General features: G+C 41.2%; 1 protein-coding gene across 3 annotated transcripts in view; it reads left to right on the top strand.

The window, feature by feature from the left end:
- The window catches only part of oca2 (oculocutaneous albinism II), a 47,579-nt gene extending 26,960 nt beyond the window's left edge, over window positions 1–20,619 (top strand). For all 3 annotated transcript variants that reach the window (XM_030432416.1, XM_030432415.1, XM_030432414.1), the window contains 9 exons: window positions 24–171; window positions 1,184–1,241; window positions 1,404–1,512; window positions 6,508–6,635; window positions 7,441–7,500; window positions 8,273–8,377; window positions 9,804–9,897; window positions 11,420–11,513; window positions 19,590–20,619. In XM_030432416.1, coding sequence (XP_030288276.1) covers window positions 24–171; window positions 1,184–1,241; window positions 1,404–1,512; window positions 6,508–6,635; window positions 7,441–7,500; window positions 8,273–8,377; window positions 9,804–9,897; window positions 11,420–11,513; window positions 19,590–19,677 — 884 coding nt within the window. In that variant the 3' untranslated portion in view covers window positions 19,678–20,619. The remainder of the gene's footprint in view (window positions 1–23; window positions 172–1,183; window positions 1,242–1,403; window positions 1,513–6,507; window positions 6,636–7,440; window positions 7,501–8,272; window positions 8,378–9,803; window positions 9,898–11,419; window positions 11,514–19,589) is intronic.
- Window positions 20,620–25,677: the final 5,058 nt, after the last annotated feature.

The raw sequence follows: 25,677 nt of genomic DNA, 5'->3' as shown, positions 1-25,677 counted from the left end.
CTCTGTTTGTCCCGCTCCTACAGAACTCAAGCACGAGATCCTGGTTTGGAGGCAGACGGCCCAGCGCATTAACCCCGCAAGCCGAGAGGAGACGGCTGTGAAATGCCTCCTGATGCAAAAAGTCCTCAACCTGGAAAGTCTGCTCCGCAAGATGATGAAAACCTTCCAAAGGTTAAAAAAAAGAACAGAAAACACAACATACATCTGTGATTGTTAAGAATGCTTTTATCACTTTCCCCAGAAAAACACATGATGATTATTATGGCATCATTTGTAAGAATGAGATATTTATCGTAACATTGTTAACGATTTTTGGGAATTGCACATGCACATTTCTATGACTGTTTTAGATAATTTGGGTTGTTTTACTGAGCACTTTATTTGCTTTTGTGTTGAAAATCATTGAGGAAGACATGGAAACACAAAGGAACACAAGGAAGTCCAAAAATAGATCCTTTTTTTTGTCCTCTCGACCAAGATGTTCTCCAGACGGACATAGCAATTATTGCAAATACAATTTCGAGGACTAGGAAAAACAGACATCCACATCCACAACACACACAACACACACATATACCCCTACACAGCTATTAGAGAAATAATTTTCCATAATTTCACTAATATTTACAGCTGTTAAAAGAGACCTATTATGCTTTTTCTATGTTTTTCTTCCCTTCAGTGTTTCATTTATGTTCTTCTGCATGTAAAAAGGTCTTGAAAGTTTTGAAGGTCACAGAAGCTCCTCTCTCCCACAGAAAACACTGAACCTCAAACACCTCGTCAGTAGTCTCGGCTTTAATTCTGTGACTTTGTGACATCAATAATTTATGCCTAGCAGCAAGTTTGGCACATACAAATTGATTTAGATCAACAGCTCTGTTGTTGTTAGTGGGGCTGGCTCATGCATGTGTGAGCTGACCAATCGGAGCAGACTTGGTATTTGGGGGGTGGGGCTTAAAGAGACAGGAGCTAGAACAGAGCCTTTCAGACAGAGGACGAAACCTGATGTGTTTTTAGAAACCTGTTCTAGTGGTGACCCAAAATAAAATAATGAGCCTGAAAATGAGCATAATATGTCTCTTTTAAGAGAGTGATGAGTCTCTGATTAAATGTTTATTTCAGTAAATCGCCACGCAGAAAAATGAAACTAATATGAGATTAAACTGTTTTATGTTTTTGACAGACAAATTTCTCAAGAAGATAAGAACTGGGAGCAAAACATCCAAGAATTGCAAAAGAAGGTATGCTTTCATACTTCACCTCAGACAGATTCCTCGCCCACTGTGACTGCAGCGCATTGATGCTATCTCAGTAATGAAGTTGGCCTAGTCTGTGAAAGTTCACTTAAGACAACAAATGCCATCAGCCGCTTGATAAAAGAACATATTTTTTCTCTTCCACAGCACAGAATAACTGACAAGGTCCTCTTGGTGAAGTGTGTGTCCGTCCTTGCCGTGGTGATCTTCATGTTCTTTGTCAACTCCTTCGTTCCCAGCATTCATCTCGACCTGGGTGAGCGCAGCACCATCTCATTACTGCGCTGTTTTCAGAGGCCCCACCGGCTGGTCGTAGGTTCTGTCATGTAATTATGAAACACAGCTTCCTCCAGACTCACATTTGAAAAGAGCTGAAATAAGGGGCTGACTAGAAAATGCAACCAACAAATTACATGGATACTGAGCTGCATTTAGACCCGTCGCATTACATCTATTCACCTCAGTTTCAAAACCTGTGGTGAAGAATAATGTTTTCTGGTAAAACTAAAGTCTGTTTTTCATGGAAATGGTGTTATATGCACGCACGCACGCACACACACACACACACACACCATAAACAGTGTAAACATGACAAGATCATAAATAATTTGGGTAGAATAATAACCAGGAAGTAAATTCACAAGGCGACGACATGCAGGTCCTAAAAAGCTTTTATCATTGACTACCAATTCTGCACATTATTTAATTCTAATTAAAGTCTTTAAGCTGCTATAATCAACATTTTTATAATAAGATTAAGCAGATCAAAGGACCGTGTGTGAAGATACGATCACACATGAGCAAACACACGCATGCATAGAAATCTTAATTGAGAAAATATTCAAATGGATCAAAACAAAAAGCACAAATAAACCACTGGGTAACACAAAACAAAAACAAAACAACAGCAGGCAGCAGTTAGACAGTAACCTGCTGTGAACGATGATGCTCAGAGTGACACTGCAGCTCCTCTCAGCTCTATGGAGCGTTTTAAAATAGAGCTCCACCGAGACTGGAATTTGAAACGAATGTCAATGCCGATATTATAAACATAGATTTCATACATTAAACGCACAGTTTAGTGATGCAGTGATTCCTCAAAATGTGGTTATCAAACACTTGTACCAAAGGTGTGTACATATGGAGGCAGGATATTATCTATTTACAGTACAAAAAATTCATATCGGCACAAATAAGTATTGAGTTATCGATAACCAACACAGCTGTGACCTGTAACCAATATCTGACACATCTGCCGGGCTCTTGTTTTAAAATCTCTCAGCTTACTGTTTTAGTTTTCTGGCTGCAAGTTAATCGTTTAGGTTCAGTTGTTTTAGCTTTGTTTTGTTTTTTATGGAAAAGTAGGATTGTTAGTTGGATTCATCAGGTGAACAGAGACATAAGAATGATTTCTAAAGCGTTCTGTATTGGCTGTAATTAAGCAGCTGTTAGCTAACGAGTGCAGCATTTCAACTTTAAAGAAAGATAATATGTGAGCACTGCTGCCCAAGGCCCCTAAAAAGTTGGTTATTGACCACTGTTGTCCTGTTTTAAGATCAAAGGCCAAGACCCTAGTTACCATGTTTACAGATTGTGGTTGTAGGTTGCTGTTGGCATGAGACTGTCAGGTCATAAAGATACTTGTATAATTGTGATTGGATGCTTCCAGTCAGCTGATCAACTGATGTAAACAACGCTCTGAATCAGCTTGCTTGTATATTTCATACGTATTAGTAAATCCGGATGTGAGGGTTGAGGTTGAGGGATACACTTGTCTTGTCTGGCACTTCTGACTGTGATGTCTCTGACATGTGCTCGGTAAATGACCTTAACAGCATCTCATTAATGCCGACGCTGTCCCTAAATGAAGATGGCTGTCCTCATACACACACTGTCATTGCTCCCCTCGCTGCCGAGGCCACTCAGTCACCAAACATGCTCAGTTAATTACAGGCGCTGCTCGGGTTACCTCTCAGTGACATTTATTAAATGGGAATGACCCCGCAGCAGCGTGTTTTGTGTCCCCGTGGTGGGAAAGGCGCCTGTGCAAACGCGGCTCTCATTAATGCATGCGGGTCACATTCAGGGTTTGGCTATCGTGGCGGGCGCAGTCTATTCATTCACGTGTTTTAAAAATTGAGCCTCATTAAAATTTCATTAACTTCACACGGTAAGATTTAAATTCAGTCCGATCATTGTCTGGTCATTTGATCCCTCTAATGCGTCTGCGGTTATGTGAGTTACAGCTGTGGTTTGGATGAAACTTTATTGATCCCTCTGTGGCAATCAGGAGATTGTAGAAAGAGGTGTAAAGATTATTTAGTCGAGTCTTTGGCAAAGCAAAAAACGATGCCTGAAATATCACAGTCACTTATTTAAACACACGCTAACAAGTGTACAAGATGTTGAGGTCTCTTTATCTTTTGGCTTTGGCCTTGTGCTCATTTACTTTGTTGTGTTCCTCATGGAAATGTGCGATGACACATTTTTCACAGCACATTTCCGCTCTCAAACACTCTTGTCTTGGGTATGACGAATGAGTCGATCAGAAACTGCTCCCACTCGCCTAAAAGCTCCTTTTAATTGGAGAGCTCTTTAGGTTTGTTATCTGCTGCTTGCTCTTGGAAGCAGCCTCGGAAAATATCAACAATGAGGAAATCAAAAGTGTTATATTCTTGTCTGTGTCTTTTGTAAAACCTCAATGAAAGAATCATTGAATCTTTGCAGAGGGTCACTTATTGTGAGTTATCTACAGTGGCGTTTCGAGTCTGTTGGGGACGCTCCAACCAGAGTTTATTATCTTTATGTTATAAATAACGTGACACCAACAAGAAATGTAAAAAACCCAATCCTTTTTTATTTCCAATGTGACATAAGTATAATTTTGGAGTATGAAATACATTTAAACTAGGACTGTCAAACGATTAATTTTTTTAATCGGGATTAATTGCATTTTGCCCATAGTTAACTTGCGATTAATCGCAAATTATTTGCATTTTTTTTGGCAATTTTTTTTCTGTTCTGAATGTACCTTAATGTATTTTTTTCATGTTCTTAATGCTTTTAACAACATAAGAAAGGGTTAGGCAAAAATGCTTGCTTTATGAAAATGTTTATTCAACACTTCAAATCATGCAGGAAAATAAAAGGCTAAAAAAATATCCCCTTACCCTAAATGGGATCAAAACATGGTGATGTCAGCTTTTGGCAAGGTGGGCTCTCTGCATCTGCATGTGTTTGGCTTGCAAATGATATCTGAGACTCGACGTACTTCAATGGTAACTCATTTCATGTCGACAGTACGTGCAGATAACTTTTGTCCCATTGACCGAACCATCTGGCAGTGTTTTGAAACTAAATTTGCCGTTCATAAGTCCTTTCTCCATTTCCTTTCACTTTCGCTTTTCAGTCTACCGTGTTTTTCCCGAACGCCAACCCTGCTTCTTCTTCTTCTGATTCCCTTTCTTATTCTTCTGCCACCCCCTGGATCAAGACTACAGCTGCCACCGACGGCCGTAAATCAAACAATGCGAGCGAATCCTGAGCGTTAATCGCGCGTTATAAAAATTAACGGCGTTGAGAGGATGTTGCGTTAACGTGTTGTTAACGCGCTAACTTTGACAGCCATAATTAAAACCAAATCAAAATTAATAACTTAGCCACTTCAACATTATCGTAGTGTAAATAACACTTAATTTTAGGTTTAAGAGGATTTATAGTTGTTGTTGACAAAAGTATTTTGAGCTTCTGACATAAAGAGCTATTCATCTAAAATAGATTCTAGGTGACACATGCATTAGAATAAGTATATTTGAATAGAGGATCTTTTTTTATAGTTACATTAACATTCACTTTCATTGCCACACTAAAGCTACACTATAACAGGTATATTAGCTAGCTTAGGTATAAGAGTTGGCCTTGTGACATTTTATCTATAAGGACCTTCAACAGACATCATCTGTATGAGACAGAAATGTCACTTTTCCTCTAATAAAGATCAAGTGCAGAAATGTCTTCTAACCCTGTTGACAGACTCTTTGTACTTGTTAGATCGCTCCTCTAAACTCTAACGGATACATTTTATCATATGTCGACTCACAGAGTTTCCTGAGAAAACTGTAAAACAGAGATGAATTGTAGTTCTGTTTTTTTGGTTCATGCAGTTTTCTTTTTTTTATCCTCTGTAGGTATATCAAAGCAACATTATGTAGAAATTGGTATCGTGTGAGATTTGGTTCCCCCCACACATCTTGCCTGATCTTGTCCCTCTTTCAGTCTCGATCATCTTATCATTCTCTTCCCTGTCTTCAATCTCTGTCACTCGTCTTTTTGTGTCCTTCCGTTGCTCTTCTTTCCTCAGTAATTCTCATCAGTAGTGCAATTAATTCCCCAAGGGCCTCGGCCAAGGCAATTACTGCTGCTCACCTGTTTTAATCAAATTTGCTCCAAGTGGATGCACACTCTTCCCCGTTTTCAAAACACTCGCCGGTGCCAAATATTGTCCTCTTGACTGCAATGTGTTGAAATGACATTTTTAGTGCTAATGAACTCTTCATCGGACCCACCGAGACACTACAAACAGGTCCTGCTTCATTATATGGTCTGTGTTTATCACAGTGGCGTGCGCAGACTTTTTGAAGGGCAGGGGCGAAAAGAAGGGCACTTTAGCGCGCGTTTTGGCTCCCAAGAGGGCACTTTAGCGCATTTTGGCTCCCAAGAGGGCAGTTTGGCATGCTTTTTTGGCTTTCAGGAGGGCACTTTAGCGCGCGTTTTGGCTCTCAGGAGGGCACTTTAGCTCGCGTTTTTCAATAATTGGGCCATGACTGGTTTATCACATTACAGCAGATCGACTTCTCACATGTTGAATTTCACATACTTACATTTGTTTTAGCCAGTGTTGATCACTAACTAACTAACTAGAAGATTACAGAAAATAAACATCTGTCAGTGTAGGTCAGTTATGCAGATCACAGCTGCTGTCAGGTTGATAAACAGGAGTGAAGATAAATTAATGGTTTTATCCCAGAAGTTAAATAGAAATCTCTGAGCTCTCCTCTCGTCTATGAACAGCACCATATCAGAGCAGACTTAAGTTTGTGTTTATTCCTCCAGCAGGTCTGGCTCCTAACGCTAATCCCAGAGCTAATCAGCTTCTTTTAAAGAGACATCCCTTGTAGCAGCAGCAGTAACACTTAAATATAAATAATTTAAAAGTCCTCTAAGTATCTCCATGTGTTTTGTTCTCTTTCAGGTTGGATTGCTATCCTTGGTGCACTTTGGCTCTTGGTTCTAGCCGACATCCAGGATTTTGAGATCATCTTGCACCGGGTGGAGTGGGCCACGTTACTGTTCTTCGCTGCCCTCTTCGTTTTGATGGAGGTATTTAATGAACAAACATAGTTTTTATCACTGAAAGCCCATTTGTGTATGTTCTAGAGATTTCAGCCCCCATTGTACCCGGGTAGGACACAAACGTCACGCAGATGTTGGCCTGACAAATAAAAAAGTTAAGCTGGAATCGTGTAGTATGGGGAGTGTTTGCTAATTGGGAAGATGGTGGCATCTGGACACCGTCTCGCCCGATTAGCAAACACTCCCAAAACTACGTCTTTCCGGCATTACTCGCGCCAATGTCTGCAAGCCGTATGTGTGCTATTGGGCTAAATAGTGAAGCCAAAAATGCCAAACAACGACTTTTGCTTGGAGCCTCTATTTGTCCCACAAGGTAGTTATAACTGGGATAATGTAGCTTCAGCTGGGCCCGTCTCTGACAAGCATCCTTACAAGCTACTGATTGAAAACAGGATGAGCTCTCAGATCTGTTGGCTGTATACTGGTCAGTCAGCTAACAATCTAAAAAGTAATCATCTGTTTCTTTTACCCATGAGACTCCCTGTGACGGGATGAAGTGAAAAACACAACGTCAGCACAAAATCTGCTTTGTTGGTCCCTCCTCTGAGTCTTATAGACGTGTGTTAAAGACATTGATAGTGTCAGAGACCAGCCCCCATAAGGAACGACCACCAGGGTCAATAACGATAACAAGAATAGATGTGTCTTTGTCTACGCAATGGTCGCTTAATAAAAACCAAATTGCTTTTTCTTCTCTAGGTCGAATCCCACCTACAACCGATTCTCTTCACATTTTTTTCACCATATTAATCTTCTTCTCTTCATTTTTCAGGCTTTAGCCCAGCTGCAGCTTATCGACTATATCGGAGAACAGACAGCGCTGCTTATAAAAGTGAGTTTTCCCCTTTGATTCCCAGCCTAGAATTATCTCTCAGGGCTCCGTGACACTGGTATAATTGATAATTGGGCACAGGTGACGTGATATTGCATTTCATGCAGATCTGAATTCAATTATTGTGTTTACATCTGATTCCTGTCAGCAGCTGAAGGCGCCTGAGGTAATTTTCACCCATATTCTAGCCAGTGTGCATCATGCGAGCGAGCTGACTCTGAGCAGAGAATTGTACCAGTAATAGATACGTCAGCTTGTGTTTAGACTGCGGGCCTCTATAAGTCTAATAATCACACGTGACAGGTGGTGTGCTGCTCATGGTTTCTGACCCGCTCAGCCTCCCCAAACAAAGGACAACCTGCCGAAGAAGAATTGCGTGGCCCTTCTCTCCTGATACACGGAGAGGACAGGTGAAAGCAGCAGATATTGCCTCCCTTAACCTGGCCATGCATACCTAAGAGATAACTATCAAGAGGGTTCAGACAACATCACGCTTGTCACGTGGAGAATTGGTCTGGATGTGTGTGTGTACAGCAGAGCTTCTGAAACAAAACTCACCACCACCACCTGTGATCGCGTGTCACATTCAAACAGCACCGTCCTCTCAGGCTTCTCCCTGATTAGAGGTTCAGTGTCAAAGTGTCAAGAAACGAACATAATTGGTGTGTTTGATTTAAATCAGTGATGGGCTGAGAAGGGGAGGGTGGGCGTGTGCAGCTGAGTGGCAATGAAAGTAGCATTTATCTGTCGCTCTCATTATCTCCCCTCTCAGGCGGTGCCAGAGGACCAGCGCTTGGCTATAGCCATTATCTTGGTGATGTGGGTCTCGGCTCTGGCCTCGTCTCTCATTGACAACATTCCCTTCACTGCCACCATGGTAAGAGGCTTCAGCGTGATGCTTTAATTTCACACTTCAGCATATCCGCTGGGGAAAAAACTGCACACAGAAAAACACAGTTAAAACAAATCACGTTCGTACACCGAGTAGTAAAGAATGAGTCACACATCTGTACAGTTGCGAAAAAGGTGAAAGAAACCTGTTGCTGGCATCAAGTTCAACATGAGCAAATATCTGCAAAAATGTCCAGTGAGTCACAGCTGTATTATCTGTTCTGATGTCTGTAACATCATGAAATAAAACATTGTATCTTCAGAAAGCCAGCCAGGACTTTCAGTAATATGTTCAGAGATAAAATGTAGGATCTGACTCATGCAAAGTTAAATAGCGACTGTACTTTTACCTACAAAACGGTGCTTCCCATCTGACTTCCCATGTGATAGAACTGTTATCTTTATATATAGAAGGGTACAGAGAGATTCTCTCAGACACTCATGAATTATGCAGCCACTTTCTGCCACTTCTGTTGTCAGCTGTCTGTTTTGCTGAAAATTAATAGATTGTACAGAGATCAATGTTTCAGAGCGGCGCCAGTGTGCTGAATTAAATTGACAGTGAGAAAAAGGAGGAAAGATATTATCCCACTGACAGAATGAGATGTTGCTTTGCTGGAGTTAAACTGCCAGATTTTTGATTAGTCAACTGGTGTATCCGGGGGTTTAGAAAATGTCCTTTGTCTCTGGTTGTTTTTCCATATTTTCAGGCCCGTGCAAATTTGCTCTACCTGTGAAACAGGATTTCAAACCACGTCAGTTTTCATTTCAGTGCACAGCTGATAAGAAAAGCTCGTCCTGATTGTCACAATAGACTGAAGCTGAGAGACCAGAACACTTTTTATGAATGAAACAATTTAAAGGCTCTTTTTAAAGCTGCTGTTAGCTTTACTTTCTCATTAAAATAAGTATTAAATAGCGTGATATTCCAACAGTAATCACTGTTATAGAGTGTTTGGCCAGTAACCCATGTCTCTTATAAGAGTGATATACATTACCAACATTATTTGATCATGTGACGATCAGGTTATACAATCAAGAACAAAATTAAATGCTCTCCTCTGCTCCTCACATGAAGAATTTGATGGTTAATTTGAAGACATGTATTCAGAGGAGAGGTGCCTCAGAATATAATCAATCCACCAATCTGCGGGAACTGTAAAACCTTGGAACATAGCTGAGTGCGCACTGCTCTGCCTTCATGGTGTGATCCACTCTGGCTCATCACCACATCATAGATGTATTTAGAGGTTGCTAGTGTTGGAGCGTTCTGGAATTTAATATGTTTTAGAAACCAAATTCTACCGAAACAATGTTAAAAACAGTATTTATATTTATTTGCGGCAGAGGGGTTTAGATACTGACAGCAGTGTTTATCATCAATGATGTCCAATCCATCTCTCTACTCACAGATTCCAGTTCTCATCAACCTGAGTCAGGATGCAGATGTGAACCTGCCAATCAAACCCCTCATCTTTGCCTTGGCCATGGGAGCCTGTCTTGGTGGTAAGCCTCTATTTCTATCCTGTTCGTGTAATCAAGTATAAACAGAGTATGAGACCGCTGGGTTTGGGGCTTAAAACACATCTACCTTACAGTCACTGGGGACCTCATAGTTTATCCTTGTTGAAAGGTGTGGATCTTTATTGATGGCTCCTGCCAGAAGGAGACATCTCATGCTCCATGTGACAGCCACACTTTGTACAGCGGTGTCACTCCCCGGGGAGGTCAGGCTGTGCTTTTTGTGGGAGCAGCCCGAGGCCCTGTAAGCTCGCCTCATTCAGGCTCTACCGCACGCCAGCGGCCGGCCCGTCAGCACACTGCGGCTCTGTTGGGCTGGGAAGGACACAAAGGGAGAGAGAGTCAGAGGGCTGTCATAGTGTTTCAGTTTAATCAACTGCACTGTGACAGGTCCACATCGATCGGCGGTATGATGTCGCTGCCGCCCAGCGCCATCCCCACACTGACACCCTTTGAGCTGTGAGCAGTACTGAAAGGCAGGATGGAAACTCAGCCTGACTTTCAAAATGTTGCAACAGCAGATTAAAAAGTGGTCAAAACTTTAGACTGAATTAAGGCTGAAAAGTGAAAGATGTTGAATACTCAGCTGAATAAGCTCTTCATAACTCTCGTTTTTATTTGACATTAAACTCAGACCGAGTTAGATTTCGTTGAATAATTTCTTCTAAGAACTACAAGGAACGGATTATGAAACAGTCTCTATTTTAAACTAATGCCTCTTTATCACCTACAGAAGCAACAAAGACCAACATCGTTATTTAGTCATAGTTGCCGATTGTCTTACTCATGTCCAATACAAGATGATCTACATAGTGCTCCCATATGCCAGTAACTAACACAACTGACCTGGAGTTTGGGGCCCTGATTATAGTTATTCTTAATGCCATTAAGTGGGTCACATTTAAATTTACCAGGGTTGAACATGTCTAAAACTAATTTTCATAGTTGACTTCTGAAGATGAATTTAGTCTTGACAGCTTGAGGAAACGTAGCCGCTATGTAGTCTGGTGTTACGGCACCATTGTCACAATACTGTTACTCAACCACAAATATATACGTTTATCTCCATGAATCCTGCAAACAGCTTTGTTTAAAGGTGTTACTGATAACATTCTGCCACTAAATATAACATTTCATCTCCTCCCTTACATTTCATTCACGTCACAATGCCCCCCTCGTTAGCGAACACAGAAAGCACGTGATCCAATGGAGTTTCACTGCTGGTTCACAAACCTTGTTAGAAGATGGCTCAAACTAACACAGAGATAAACAAAACAGTCATTTAAACTCACAATCATAATAAGTCCTCTATTGGTTTAAAAATAGTAATAAAAAGATGTTGCTTCTTTCGTTCACTTGCCTCCAAAACAAATGCACAGGTGAGCCAGATCAGCATCTTTGGAGACTAAGCTGTTGTGCTCATACTGCCCACAAGAGCCACTGCAACGATTCAAAAACAGAGAAGGGTCCTTGTCGCTGCTTTAATGTTGTTTTCCTGTCTGTCTAGGGAACGGCACATTGATAGGAGCTTCGGCCAATGTTGTGTGTGCCGGCATCGCTGAACAGCACGGCTACGGCTTCTCCTTCATGGAGTTCTTCAGGTAAGCCCTCTTATCCTTTACCGCTACTAAACTTAACAGATCAATAATGTTTTTAAAAATCTTGCTCCCCAAAGTTGCTTTATTTATGGTTTATCTCTTGAGGTAATCAGTCAGACTTGCGCATCACTGTGACTCCTGTACCATAGGCTGTACTGCCTAAAGGGCTACTTACATTTTAATCTCCATCATATGCTGCAAGAAGAGATGCCAACACTGTGAATTGAGTTGCCTGAAAAAATTTAGACAGAAGCCCAGAGTGTCATGAATCACATTCTTAGTCCTGGTTTTTTTTGGAGGGTTAACGCAGCAGGTGTACTTTTACTGTCTGTAAAATAACTCCAGGAAACAACCTGGCAGACATGAGTTAGTGTCATCTGGTCTTGGCAGTGATTTCAGTTTGTGTCCTCTCCAGCGACGCTGTGAGGGCACTGAGAAATGTTTACAAAAGCGAGAGTGGAGAAGCTGAAACTGTAGAGAAATGTGCTCCATAGTCTACAGAACAATGACTAATCAGGAAAAAAAAAAGCAACAAACATTTAAACATATGTGTGTCTGATTGAATTGATACTTAGTGAAACACTCATAGAGAGCTTGATTGGAGAACTCTCGTGGTTAAAATAAAAAACAAACCAGAGTGAAAAGTGAAAAATTTAATTTTATCTGAAGCAGGACGGTAAGTAGGCTGCCTCTAAAGTTGCCACCTGCTCACTAATATTTTTTTTTACCCCAGTGACGTAACAGAGAGCCCCACTTTGCAATTTTGTTCTCGTTGGAGTAGTGGAAGTGGTCAGTGATGTTGAAAGACGGATGAATGTGAGTCTGATTAGACTTAATGTGCAATCGCTTGGAAATAGCCCGTCGTTAGATCCGTGGGACTGTAAAGTTTTCTGTACGTAACGATGAAATAAGAGGCGAGAACATTCCATGTGGGATTTGTTTCTGTAATCTAAGAGATTATATTTAAATCTCATATGTCTGCAGGTGGGATTAACATGAAACACAGTCATTCTTTGTCTGTGGCTGGGCCAACACTGTGTAGACTTTCATCACCTAATGTATTTCAGAGAATCACATGGTGCAGTTCTGCCTGCCTCTGCACGTTTACCTGTTCTGTGAGCTGCTTGCATTTTTTTTTGCAGCCATGCTATCAGTGTGGCTCTGTGGATGGTCCACACTGAAATATCTCAATGGTCCCTAAACTTTTCTGTTAATTCTGATGAGCGATGAATCATTTAAAGAAGCTAAGAATCTGCTTCCAGCTTCTCAAACTCGAGGATGTCTTACTTTGACTGTTCAATAAGTGTGAAATTGTGATGGGGAAAGTGTTACGGTTGGTTCAGACTTGGTATAATGGTGAGATGGATCGACTGGTGTTGGAAACCGTTGCCTCCTCATTGTCAGTTCCCTGTTTCCTTCTCAGCTGCTTTTGAAAGTTTCAGCAAAAATGTGAAAATGTCCTCACAGCTAGTTCTAGTGCCGTATGCTGACAATTTGTTGCTGCACTGAAAAGATTCAGGGTTGTCCATCTGCATGAGGTTTCATTGAAATGGATAAGAACAGTTGCAGCCTGTCAGCTCCACTTCTCTCACACTGTGGCTGTGTTTACAGTTATTGGATAGAAGCATTGCTCTCGGGCTGAAGCACTGCCTGTAATTGGCTGTCTGTGGCAAGGGTCACAGCTGCTCAGAGAGACAGGTAAGGGGGAGAGAAGTCTGTCTGTGACTCCAGGCAGCTGGGACAGACTAGTTCTGTGTCAGGTGGTTACATTCAGGGCCCAGATGAGTCCAGGGGGATATTGATGCCTTTCTGATAGACCATCATAAAGGAAAATGAGTGGCCCTGAATAGCTCATCAGTTAGTTGGTATGGTCCCTGTTGCTTCCCTCATGCCTCCAGGCACTGATCATCCTCCTCCTCTCAAACCATTAACTCAAGGAGCTGGAAAAAGCACCGACTATATATGTACTGTATGGTACAGCTGGGCAGGGTATGAGCCATTGTTAGTGGATGCAGGCTCAGTCTAAGAAAAGCAGCCACTACAGTTAAGTGCCTTGATTGGCATATTCACGGTGATGTTTGATCAGTAGTAGAAGAAGAATATAATCCTGAGGATCATCATAAACTTCAGTTTTACAGCAACTTTCACAACAAAAATGGTCTTCATGGGAAAAAAGCAAACTGAGGGCGGACAACACATACGCACAACAGTCAAGTAAAATCCATCGAGGACACAGAATGGAACAGAATAAAATAACAGTATGATAAATAAATAAAACATGAAGATATTGGAACTTAGGCTTACATTAACAAAAGCTTCTTAAATGTTATTATGTAATATCTCATCTGCAAAGTAACCAGTAACAAAACATGTCAAATGTAGAGTCAAAAGTACAATATGTGAAGTTAAGTAGAGTGAAAGTAAAGTACTTGTAGGTATACTTTTCAACAGAAAATAGGTGTCAACAAGAGAGCGTAAGCGAGAACAAAGCAGGGAATCAGCTAAATAAAATATCGTCTCTGATTGTTTCAATATGGTTACATTCAAAACACAAATAAACACGCTCATTCTTCTGGACAACCCTCTGGATTTAGTGTCAATGCAGTGCCTACTCTGCCTGTGTGTGCTCAGCTCCACCCTCAGTCAAACAGACACACAGACCTAGAGCAAACAGTGATGTAACCTCGTTACTACATTTTTAGTCCCAACCTCGCGCTGTTATTGTCTAGGGACTTCTCACCCACTGCCCATCGGCTGATGCCAAGAAACTTAGTTCACAGCAACAACACTAAGTAAATACAGGCAGAGTGCTCGCTCTCCAGACACCAACACACACTTCTGGTGGGTCATAAATGATGTTTGAGAGGAATTATTACTGTTGTTTTTTAGGAGCTTTGGAGGACGAGGACCATTGAAAAATGAATCACACTGAAATACTTCTCAGTCTTTGATTTTACCTTGGTGGAGCTCCTGGTCCACCATTCACTGTGCGCTGACCACCAAGCACAGTAAACAAACAGGCTCCAATTCAAATAACATTAAACATTGTGAGCTCAGTTTGACAGCTAGGGACCATTATTCAGTTTCTCCACACCTTTTGTGACCTTACTTTGTCGCACAACCTGACAGAATTATTAATCCAATTCATACAGCTCTCTGCAGCTGCAAAGAAGACCAGTGCTGGGCACACTGGTCCCCTTGCACTAGATACTGCAGGTGTGCTGCCTTCATTTGGAAGAAAAAAACATGCACTGTGATCAGCTTAAAAAGATTACATAACGACAAAAAAAAACTCTTTATATTTTATGTAGTACCTGCACCTTGAGCACTACATTTTGAAAGGCATACCGCTCGTTGAATTGTCCAGGTCAGGCATTGTCACAGGAAGCAGCATAGTCCTGTGTAATGTATACAGCCTCCACAGTCAGACAAGCGTGTTGGCTCAGGGTTTATCTAAAGAAAGCCTTTGAGATTGCATCAGGACTTTCAAAGAGTTTCCATCATATGCAATTAAATCAACGTGTGTGACCACGAGGTACGATGGGAATTTCGAGACAAGGTGAACCTCGTTCCTGGTTTTTTCATCTGCCCTCCGTCCCCTCATGCTGTGCCTGTGATGGGGGAGCGGCTCAGCGGAAAGAGATTCACTCGTGTGGAGGTGACCTCAGCTTGTCTGATTATGATAAGAACTTAGAGATTCCTCACTCCATCCATCTTAAATGGACATTCATTCCACAAAGATAATATCACAGTAGGCTCATGTTAATGGGTAATTTAAAGGCCCTCAAGGCATAAAATCATACTTTCAGTTTTTTTTTTTTTGAAATATGATGAGTAATTGGAATATAATTCAAATACCAACATATATTACACCGGGCAAGGAATATACATGAGCAGCACAGTATTGAGTGACCTGTATTCTCCTTTTACAGATCAATTTACATACCACTGAGTGTTTCATAGCATTGATTCTTCGGCTTGAGGGTCAATGGTGTGGTTAAGTTCCTTGAAATGTTCTTTTCAGTAGCACCACTCAGCAGAAAGAGCCCACATGCAGCGCAGCTTCTCACACGGCTGGACGACAGTATTTGTTTTTAAAAGTAGACTAGTCTCTTTTATTCTTGGGATTATTTATGTGGTAACCCTTTGATAGCACCCTGTTGTGACGGCAGTTAAAGATTATGCTAAGGAAATGCCTGTTAATGTGCTTGTTGAGTGTTATATCCCCGCTCTGTGGGAGCAGGGCCCAGATAATATCAAAGTGCAGGCTAACCTTAGCCACTCCGTCCCGCTCTACTGGATTCAGGACATTTTAACCTCCAGCAAGCCAAACGTGTCATCTAAGAGAGCATTACATATGCCAAACATGTTGGTTAGTGGACATCCTGAAAACTCTTTACTATTGTAATATGACTGTAAGGGGAAAATATTGTTAGAATAAAGTCGGTGTGACGGATCCACCTCTGAACAGCAATTAATTTTCTTCAATTTATTTTCATGTCTTCTACATGGATTAACCTAGATTATCTTGATCATGATTTTTTTTTTGCCTGATAGATGTCACTTTTATGTCAGTCTTTTAGCACGATACTATGTGCATAATCAAGACAGTGTTACAGGATTCTTGCTTTAGAAGTCATCTGGAAACATTAGAAGGGACACTGTTCTCAGTGACTTCATTGAGCTTTTTTGTTTAATTAGCTAGCTGATAAAATCTGTTACTGACAGCTGCCATTTTAGCAGTTTGTAGCGGGCGTGTGAAGCTGGAGAAGAACATGAAGAAAGTGAAGTGGAAGAAGTTTGAACTGAATAGATTGCCAAACATGGAGCGAGTTGGAGATTTTTAGGATACATTCACAAAATTATAATTGTCATTCTCGATTCTGAAGTTTTGTAGTCTGCAGAAATCTTACTGGAGCTTCAAAGTTAAATAGTGTTGTAGTGTTGCAAGTGAAGCTGTTTTAAAATGTATAAAAAATGAAGATAAATTGTCTCCATACATCTTGTCTGGTTTAAGCCAAGTCTGCAGAAGACCCGAGATCTCACATTGATTTAAAAAGACGTCATTAACACCCTTAAAACTAAACTCTTCATTGTAGTCCCTAAACTAAAAGCATGAACAAAGTCTGAGGTGGGTGCACGAGCTTGTAAATAACGTCTTCTCAAGTTAATTTGGGATCTAGAGGCATCCTGAGACTTGGTTTACTCTGGTGAGCTGTTAGGACCATTTCCCAATTTTTTTCCCATCATTTCTGTGTTTTAAAACAAACATACTTCACTTACTGGCAGAATGCTGCAACGTTGTTTTGCTGTGAAGCTCCAGAAATGTTTCGTGGACTGCAAAACTTCACATGACTTTCCATCAGCATGGGGGAGTGTAGAGGTTGTACTTTACCTTTAAGAGCAGCGAGTGAGTGTTCAAACAAAAGGTTTCTCTTGAAGATTACTGACAGGTTATAGATGTGGATTGGGGGAGATAAAGCGGAGTTGCCGATCGTATCACATTTGTCACATTCACGTTGATCACACATTTAGTGAATTAGTACAACAGGACGTCATCGACATGGAAGCGGAGATGATTGCAATGATGACATAACCACAGGGGAGCATGTTGAGACAGGACCGTGGGAGAGGAATCAATACGTCAGTGTTTCAAACAGCACAGTGTGATTTATTACTAGAATTACCAGAAATTGGAAATTTGGAGTTAATTACAAATGGTGAGTTGATAATTGTTGCTGCCATTTACCTGCAGGACGGCACCGGCCTATTAAAACACAGGAAGTTAAAGGTCAGGTTCCTGGAGACAGATTGTAATCGACAGATGGTGGTAAATGTAGTCGGCTCACACTTCTTCTATTCCTTTTTATTTTTGTTAAACTTCTTTTATTCGCGTAGGATTCCCCTCGTTATTCAGCCACTTTTACCCTTTGATGTGTAAATAACCATGATAATCACCCTGACCTCTTTAACTCGGTTCACTTGGCTACTCAGACAGTTTGACTCCGTTACAATTAAAATGCACCACCATGCTTTATTGAAATCATTATTAATGAGCTTAAGTGCATGACTAGCCTCATTACTCCTTAGTTCAAGTACTAATTTGACATTTCTACATGCATATTAGATGGAAACTGCATAATTGTAGTCACCCGAATGAAGAAATAGTTGTAGCAATAAAGAGTAACGCGGTTATCAGACACGAGCACACACATATAGATTTACACTTTTTATTTAAGGTCCTCTGCGTTTCCTCCACCCAAAGACTCGATGTATTGCACATTCTGAAAGGTCATCTTAAAATAGGGCTTTGGAACGGCTTCTGATTCGGAGGACCTTATATAAGAGAGATACAAGAGAGAGCACATACTTCAGGCCAACAGCTCCTATTATCTGTAATGTGTGTGGAACAGCTTTTATTAAACTCTTTTGTTATTTTGTTTTCCACTTCTGGTGTCGATATTTGTTATAATCCAACAGCGGATAACAGTGATTACTGGTTAACTAGGTCACAGCATTTAAAGCTGGTTTTCTGTGTGAGATATGAAGTCCTCCAAACATTTAACTTTTCCCAGCCGTCAGAAATCTCTCAAATGAGGAACTCATGCAATACAGCTTTAATTGGCCTCAGAGGGGATCTTTAATTAAAGTCCAAACTGTTTCCACATTTAATGTCTGCAACTCTGACACCTTTGATCAGACCTGTGGGGAACTTGGGACACACAGTCCATTGGTCTGCTCTGTAATTTTGCCAATTATACAAACATTTTATTTTTATTTCACTTAAAGATTTTCGGCTAAACGTGGTGCTTATATTTATGCACGCCACCATCAGTGTGAGGTGCTGCAGCTTGAGTTTTGTTTTCTGCTTTATTTGGTCCCGACTTCTTCATTGAGACCCTCATCGACTCGCATCTCACACTAGTGAGCAACATCTGCTCTAAATGACATTTTAACGATACGGCTGCTCTTAATTTTTCAGTAGGGGCGCTCTACTTTAATGATTTCTTTCATTAAATCGCTGTCCTGCTGAATACACACGTATTTTTCTTTTCCCTTGTTTTCCTCTGAAACTGATCTGTGTCAGAGGCCGGGGGCAAGCCATGTGTCCATATAGGACATGGTAGACATCCAAATGACAAACCATCTGCAGGAGTCAGCTAAGGACGCGTTGGGATTGTGTGATGCTAACTGAGGAACAAAAAGCTGGGGAAGCAGTCTGACGTTTGATCTGTTTAGTACAGTTTTACTTGCAGCTACTTTTGTGGCACTTATTATTGCTCTTGTGTCATGAAGCCATCTACATTTCAGTCACTGCAATGAAGAGAAGCTCTGGCTGGCCTGTCGCAGGCGCCCAGCTTTAGACTAGTCCATTAGTTGTGCTCACTTGAAGGCTTTTTAGACTCCTCCTGTCGACCATGATGTGATTTAATTTGGCAAATAATATGCGGGCCCGTGTTAGCATCTCGCTGGGCCTGTCTCGGAGCTGCAGATAGCGAGCAGGAAGGCAGAACCGTCACCTGCGGGCTGAGGTGTGCTCGAAACCAGACACTGAATTTATACCAGCTCCATCAGGGCTGTGCAGCTCCGACCGCCCTGTGAAAACAGAGTCCTCCCGCGGGGTTCAGCAAAGTGTCGCACGTTAGGACGAGAATCAGCTTTGTTTGGCGAAAAAGGTTTTCAGCTATGAGTTATTTGACCGTCACACAAAGAAAAACTGTTGAAATGTATCAGTCAAAGAATAAGTGGGAAAGTATGAATGGGAAGATGTTATTAGAAAAGATTTAAAAACCATCCAATTAGAGAAGTGAGGCATCGTCAAGGTGCAGCATGTGAACACACTTTCTCTGAAATGACCGTTTATTTCCCACTCATCATAATTTGCTTCTCCTCTCTTGACGTCAGCTCTTGACAAAGACCTGTTTATAAATGTCAGGTCCGCTGCTGCAGACAGATGATTGACTCAACGTCGAGGGCTGCTCCACTTGTTTATTCTAGACTGTTCGCAGCATGAGTTACAGTAGGTACTTTATCAGTGTGAAATGAATCTTAACAACATGAATGTGTTGGTTCTTGCAGGTTAGGATTCCCCATGATGATAATGACGTGTATGATCGGCATGTGCTACCTGCTGGCCACCCACATCGGACTGGGCTGGAACATGTGATCCCGAGCTGCTGTGCGGAGCCAAAGAGACGAGCATTCAGCTCTCTGTAATGTGAAAACGTAGTCCGACCGACCGGTCAGATTACAGGCACTGTATGAAAACACAGCAGCCATATTTTGGAAAGAGGTATTCGACTGAAGTGCAGGGACCAGAAAAAACAAAACAGGAGCTTTGACCAAAACGTTGAACCCAACATCCGACAATCTGAGAATGACGCATTATCTCTTGGTTCACCCTGATGACTTTTAAAAGCTTTGTCAAAAACTTGAACCTTTTTGTCCTCAACAAAGAGTCAATCCAAGGGAAGGAAATGTGTCTTTACTGGAAACAAAAGTCCCATTCCACAACGCTGTAAATGGTGCTACTGTCTGAGTCGGTGTACGTGCTGTATGTGTTCCTAACTATGTATCACACTAATTTGCTTTTAGACACACTTAGGACACTGATCAGCTTATTGTAGGAAAACATTTCACCCACGGTTTACCTACTCATGTTGATATGTTAAATGAACCACCCAGTGAAAGGGATTTTATAATGTCTAATGTTTGTGTCAGCTGCCCAAATCTCAACGCCTCACGGATGAATTTGAAAAACAAAAACCGGCATCAAATTAACTTTGAGAGAACGCAGAATGATTAAATGAAACAAATGTAGATTTTTAACTTAACATTGTATACTATCTATTGTACTGTGTACACAATGATGACATGTAAACTCGATGATTTAGTGTGGTTAACCATATTCAGTGTAGAAATGTTTAATCATGTAAATGACCTTAAAAATGGACTGGACGACATGTTCTCAGCTCGTCCAGTTCAAAACATCACCTGTATTTATTGTACAGCCTGACGACTTGTACGCCATTAACTTTAATTGTGTAGAACGTTCAGACAGAGATGATGAAACATGAACAATAAAAGTTGTGATGTTTCTTGTTTTCAATCGGCTCCCTTTGAGTTTTAATTCTTTCTAGATATTTGGTTCCACTTTCTGAAAGAAAGAGTATCCTTTATAAAGGTGGTTGTTACAGGTTGTCACAGGTTGTTACTGGTTTATAAATCATGAACTAATGCTTTATTATTATATCAACTTTGAATCCATTAAAGGATAAGTCCACGTTAGGAAGAAAATTCAGACGTCTCATGCTGATGGAAAGTTTTGAACCTAACCCACAAAACATCTGTGTAGCTTCTCAGCAAACAGCATTCTCCTAAACAACTGAGGTAGATGGAGACTTGTTCGTAAATGAAAAAAACAACGGAGAATAAAACAACATAATGGCTCCATACAACTCCTCTGGCATAATCTATGTCTCCTGAAGCCCAGAGATCCTTAATTGGTTAGAAAAGTCATTATTTACTCACTCAGTTGAGCTTCTGCAGCCTCCTCTGATGGTATGCATGCTAACGCTTTTAGCTGAAAAGCTACAGTGAAGATTTCATCTTTAAAGTGGTGTAGATAATTTCTTTTCATATTAGTTTGAGATCTGGAAGCTTGTTTTGACTTGGATTTTGCCGGACAAGCTATATGGAGCCAATTTTATGTTGTTTTTTGTTTTTGTAGCTTTGTAGACGTGAAGTCCCCATCTACTTAAGATGTTCAAGAGGTTGCTACAATGCTGTTTTGCTGTGAAGTTCCAGATTTTTTTTTTGTGGACAACAAAACTTCACCTGATTTCCCATCAGCATGGGGGTCAGTGGATGACAACTAACCTTTGATTTTTAAGTGAACGTATCCTTTAATAAGAACCACTATTCGATTGCCAGGTTGGAGAAAAAACCTTTCTAGTACGAAGCGTACTCACCCGTATGTACAGTTAAAGTGGCTGTTGCGAGCTGAAGTCATGTCTGTACCTCCGGACCTCATGGAAAAGTACTTCAGAGAAGAATTACAGTTAATTTTTTGATCTTGTTTGAATTGTGTCATGAATCACACGCTGTTCATTTTAAAGATAATGTCATCAGGAGGAACATGTCAGTGTCGGATGTGAATGAACACATGCACTCTTTACTGTTAAAGAGTTTAATGATTTTCCTGCATCAACTTAAAAGGTGAAGATATGTCCGTATCACATCAAAGATAACATTCCTGCCAGTTTGGATCCTTTCAGAACCAACAGATCCACAGACGACGCCCTATCCACTGCCCTCCACTTAGGAGGTGGTGTATACTGAGAAGGGGACCAAGCACACCTACCCTGCATTTTCTTTTCTCCAGAAAAGTCAAGGGTCAGTCGGTGGTTTGTCAGATAAAGAGCTTAAAAAGCAAAAGTGTCAAGCTAGAGAGCAGCGAACACCAACCACAGGGATTTCTCACCACATGGCAACCCAAAAGTTCTTCTTATTAATGGCTCGCTGACGAAGCCATTCGTTTCAATGTAGAAACTCCACACAAATGGTACCTTTTTATATAAAGATTTTTTTTCCAGGGGGTCGTTTTGATTTCCATCCCTCGTGAGAAGAAAAAGGTCGGCTGTACTTTGCTGACAGTATCATAATTGCTCTGTCCACCTACACTTTCCCACTCGAGCTCTGGGAGTTCTCAACATCTTAGAAAAAAGTCAAATATCACTAAATGTAAAGTAGAGGACAGAGAGGTCAGTGGATACTCAACAAAAATAAATTACAGCCCTATCACGTATTAACTCTCGTGGCTGGTACAGCAGCTACAGCCACAGAGAGGATCGCTTCTTTCATGTGAAGAGCTTTTCCGGTACTTTTGCCGCGCTGTTGTTCTCCCGCCTCGACCACAGCTCTGCTCTCACTGTGTTTACTGCCAGTGACTGAGAGTGAAACCGACTTTCATGTTCGCTGTAATGAGTCGGGCTCCGGGCAGACCCAAACCCCGACTACACAGATCGATGCATGGAGCTCCTGCAGGACCGCCGTCTCACATTAAAACTCCCAGGGGGTCGCCACAGCTTGAAGTGTGGGACACCCCTGTTTGTCACAGTCATCGGGAATCCATTTGTATCGTCCACTTTGTTGCCATTACACAGCCGCGCTCTGGATCACAGCGTTAATTAGCATCTTATTAATTAGAGGCACTTCCACCCTCAGAGAACTCTACGTGGTTATACATCATTAATGTGTTTAATGTGTTCCTGGAGTTACAGTCGTTTTGTGGCTGGAGGCTCCTCGAATCCTAATTTTTTGTTCTTCTGCCCTTAAATGTGCTGCAACTCAAATCCAATCCATTAAACCCATTACCCAGTACCCACTGAAGGAAACACCGCTGCCACCAACTAACCAAGAATTTTCTTTTCTGCGTCACAAACCCGGACTACTTGTGTCCTACGGCAACTCGGAGGGGGCACACTACTTCTTTTGCGCTCCGGAGAAGGACCTTTAAATCACAATATTGCGATGGTACAAGGCTCAGTAATCCACGATGTCCATCGGACTAACTCAGGCAGCATGTCACAGTAACCGCTAACTGCTGCTAACTTTTCTCTATACATAAAAGACTACTTGTTGTTAGCTAGTTAGCTCAGTTAGCAGTGCAGCTGATTACTAGGGAGTGTTGGTTTTTACATCATTAGCACCGGGCGTGGGGGAGACAGTAGAGAGTGCTGGCGGTGAGCAGCCTCAGGATGGACGTCAGAACCAGAGCTGGGTGACTGTGCAAGAGAACCGGGCTCAGCAGCGGCTGGACCAGGACCGAATATAGCCTCTAGCCATATTGAAGACAAGGTATACAGTAACATTTGTGACCTGTTTTTAAGTATAAGAACCAATGAGCTGAGGGCGGAGTCTCCTCAACAGCGTAGGGAAGTTTGTCACCCACCACGCTGCTGGTTTTATTGACATTAAACAAAGTCTGAAATCACACCAGCCGTATTTCACCCTCTTATACAGTCTGACAGATGTTGTGTGACTGTTGAGAGTCTGGTACAACACATATATATATTCAAATATTTTTATTGAATTTTCAATAGGATAGATTGTGAATTACAGACAAAAAGGAATACAATTATTACGTACATATACGACCACGGGAACGAGAAAAAAAAACCCCAAGACAAAACGATCAACAACAAACAAAAGAGAAAACAAACAAACAAACAAACAAAAAAACAAAAAAACCAAAAACAAAACAACCACAACAACAAAAAACACATTACTACAACGATGGGGGGGTATTTAAGCGTCAGGGTTACTGTTATCTTGTGCAGGCACAGAAAATTTCTCATTGAAATAGTCAATAAATGGCTGCCACACATTGTAAAATTTCTGAGTACAGCCTTGAGAGGAGTATCTCAATTTCTCCAGCTTTAAATGTGCGAGTACTTCCTCAAGCCAGCGTTTATGTGTTGGAGCATTCGTCTGGTACAACACATGTAAGTGAGTGGTCTTCCTTCAGTTCTTATGGACGGGTGCCAACATCTGATTTCTGCTGCTTTGGTTTTAGATCACTGAGAATGTTTTTCTCTATTAAACTCACACATCACACTGCTGCAGAGGCTCGTTATATTGACCGTCTCTCTCTGTACTCAAGCCTGTTGAAAAACAAAAAAAACAAAGCAGGATGACTCCTGCGGAACAATTTTTTTGCCTTGTTTGCTTTGCTCACTCGCATAACTGCTGACATTTTGTCGGAGCTGGACCAAATCCAGCAGTTCTGTGAGCCACTTATCTGGTGCTCGCTGAGGCCATCCGCATTGAGAGTGAGGAGCATAATGTGGTCACTGACCCAGACGCCTCCCTAAAGACAGTCAGTCCACTGAATATTCAATCTTTGTTTCCAGGAATCAACAAATGCTCAAATCAATAGCAGTGACCAGGTTTTTAAGTTATCACAGGGTCCCATTGTTCCCGCTGGCTCTCTGGATCGCTGACGGTGGCATCATACCTGCTGCCTACGCTCCATTTAGAGGTTTTATGGCCTTTCCAGGTTGGAACAAGTAACCCGCTGGTAAGGACAAATCAAGAGCACTTACCTACAGCTAAGTGTCACAAAGCTTACACTGAGGTTAGCTTTCAACTCAAGAAGTCACTTCCTGTATGAAAGAGACCTCATATTCCCCGACGTGACTGCTGAGGAGGAGGTCAAAGATATTTTCTCTGTCACTATATAGAATCAGTGATAACACAATGGTTAAAAAAACCCCACACATTTTCAGACTTACATGTCTTTAAAGTTACAATATGCAAGAATTCTAGTTGAAAACATTACAAAAGAATTATCAAAAGAATAGGAGGAAATAAAAGTGTTGAGATATCTGTTGAAATTAGCATGCTAGCTGACTAAAACTACATTAAAAGAGCCGAGAGTGAACAGAGCAGAACATATGTGAGCTAGCAAAACAAAAACAATTAGCTAAAAAATGCTAAAATGCACCGTATAGCTGAGGGGGACTGCCGAGTCAGACAACTATTCGCAACCTCTTTCACGCACTATTGTATATATTATCAAAGGTTCGATATATAACAACTGGCCACTTATTGAATTCTTACTCAAGATGAATAGCGGGCAGCATCTTAATAGAGTAACCACTGCTAACTGTAGCTGACGTTAGCTAGGTAGCTCGGTAAGCTGTTATAGCTAGCGGTCCGGAAGTGTTGGCGTTTACACAGGGATGGGGCTAGCTGGTTAGCATGCTAACTTTGGTATCTATCTCTGCATCACAACAATATGTCATTATGTCACAACGATTATTTCTTCACAGTCCGTTGAACATTTTAGTTCAACTGAAAATTTGACATATTGCACCTTTAGAATACTGATTACAGCATTTTTATACTGTGCTTCATAATAATGTGACATGAGGACAGCAACTATCAGTTTGTTTTTGCTCATTGCATGGTTTGTATAGAAACGCTACGTGCTCATTTTAATTAAGACTGAGATTGTACAGTTGTGAGACACACTCTGTTTCTGATACTTTATTGGTCTTTGTCAGTCAATGTCTGAAATCTTACTTTAATTCGACAGATGGCTTCATCCCCAGCTGATGCATCGGCACTATACTGAAACAATCCATACATTAATATGGACACA

This window comes from Sparus aurata, chromosome 11 (assembly GCF_900880675.1).
Source record: "Sparus aurata chromosome 11, fSpaAur1.1, whole genome shotgun sequence".
NCBI classification, from domain to species: domain Eukaryota; kingdom Metazoa; phylum Chordata; class Actinopteri; order Spariformes; family Sparidae; genus Sparus; species Sparus aurata.
The sequence above is the reverse complement of the archived record's forward strand: the minus strand, read 5'-3'. Positions and strand labels throughout refer to the sequence as shown.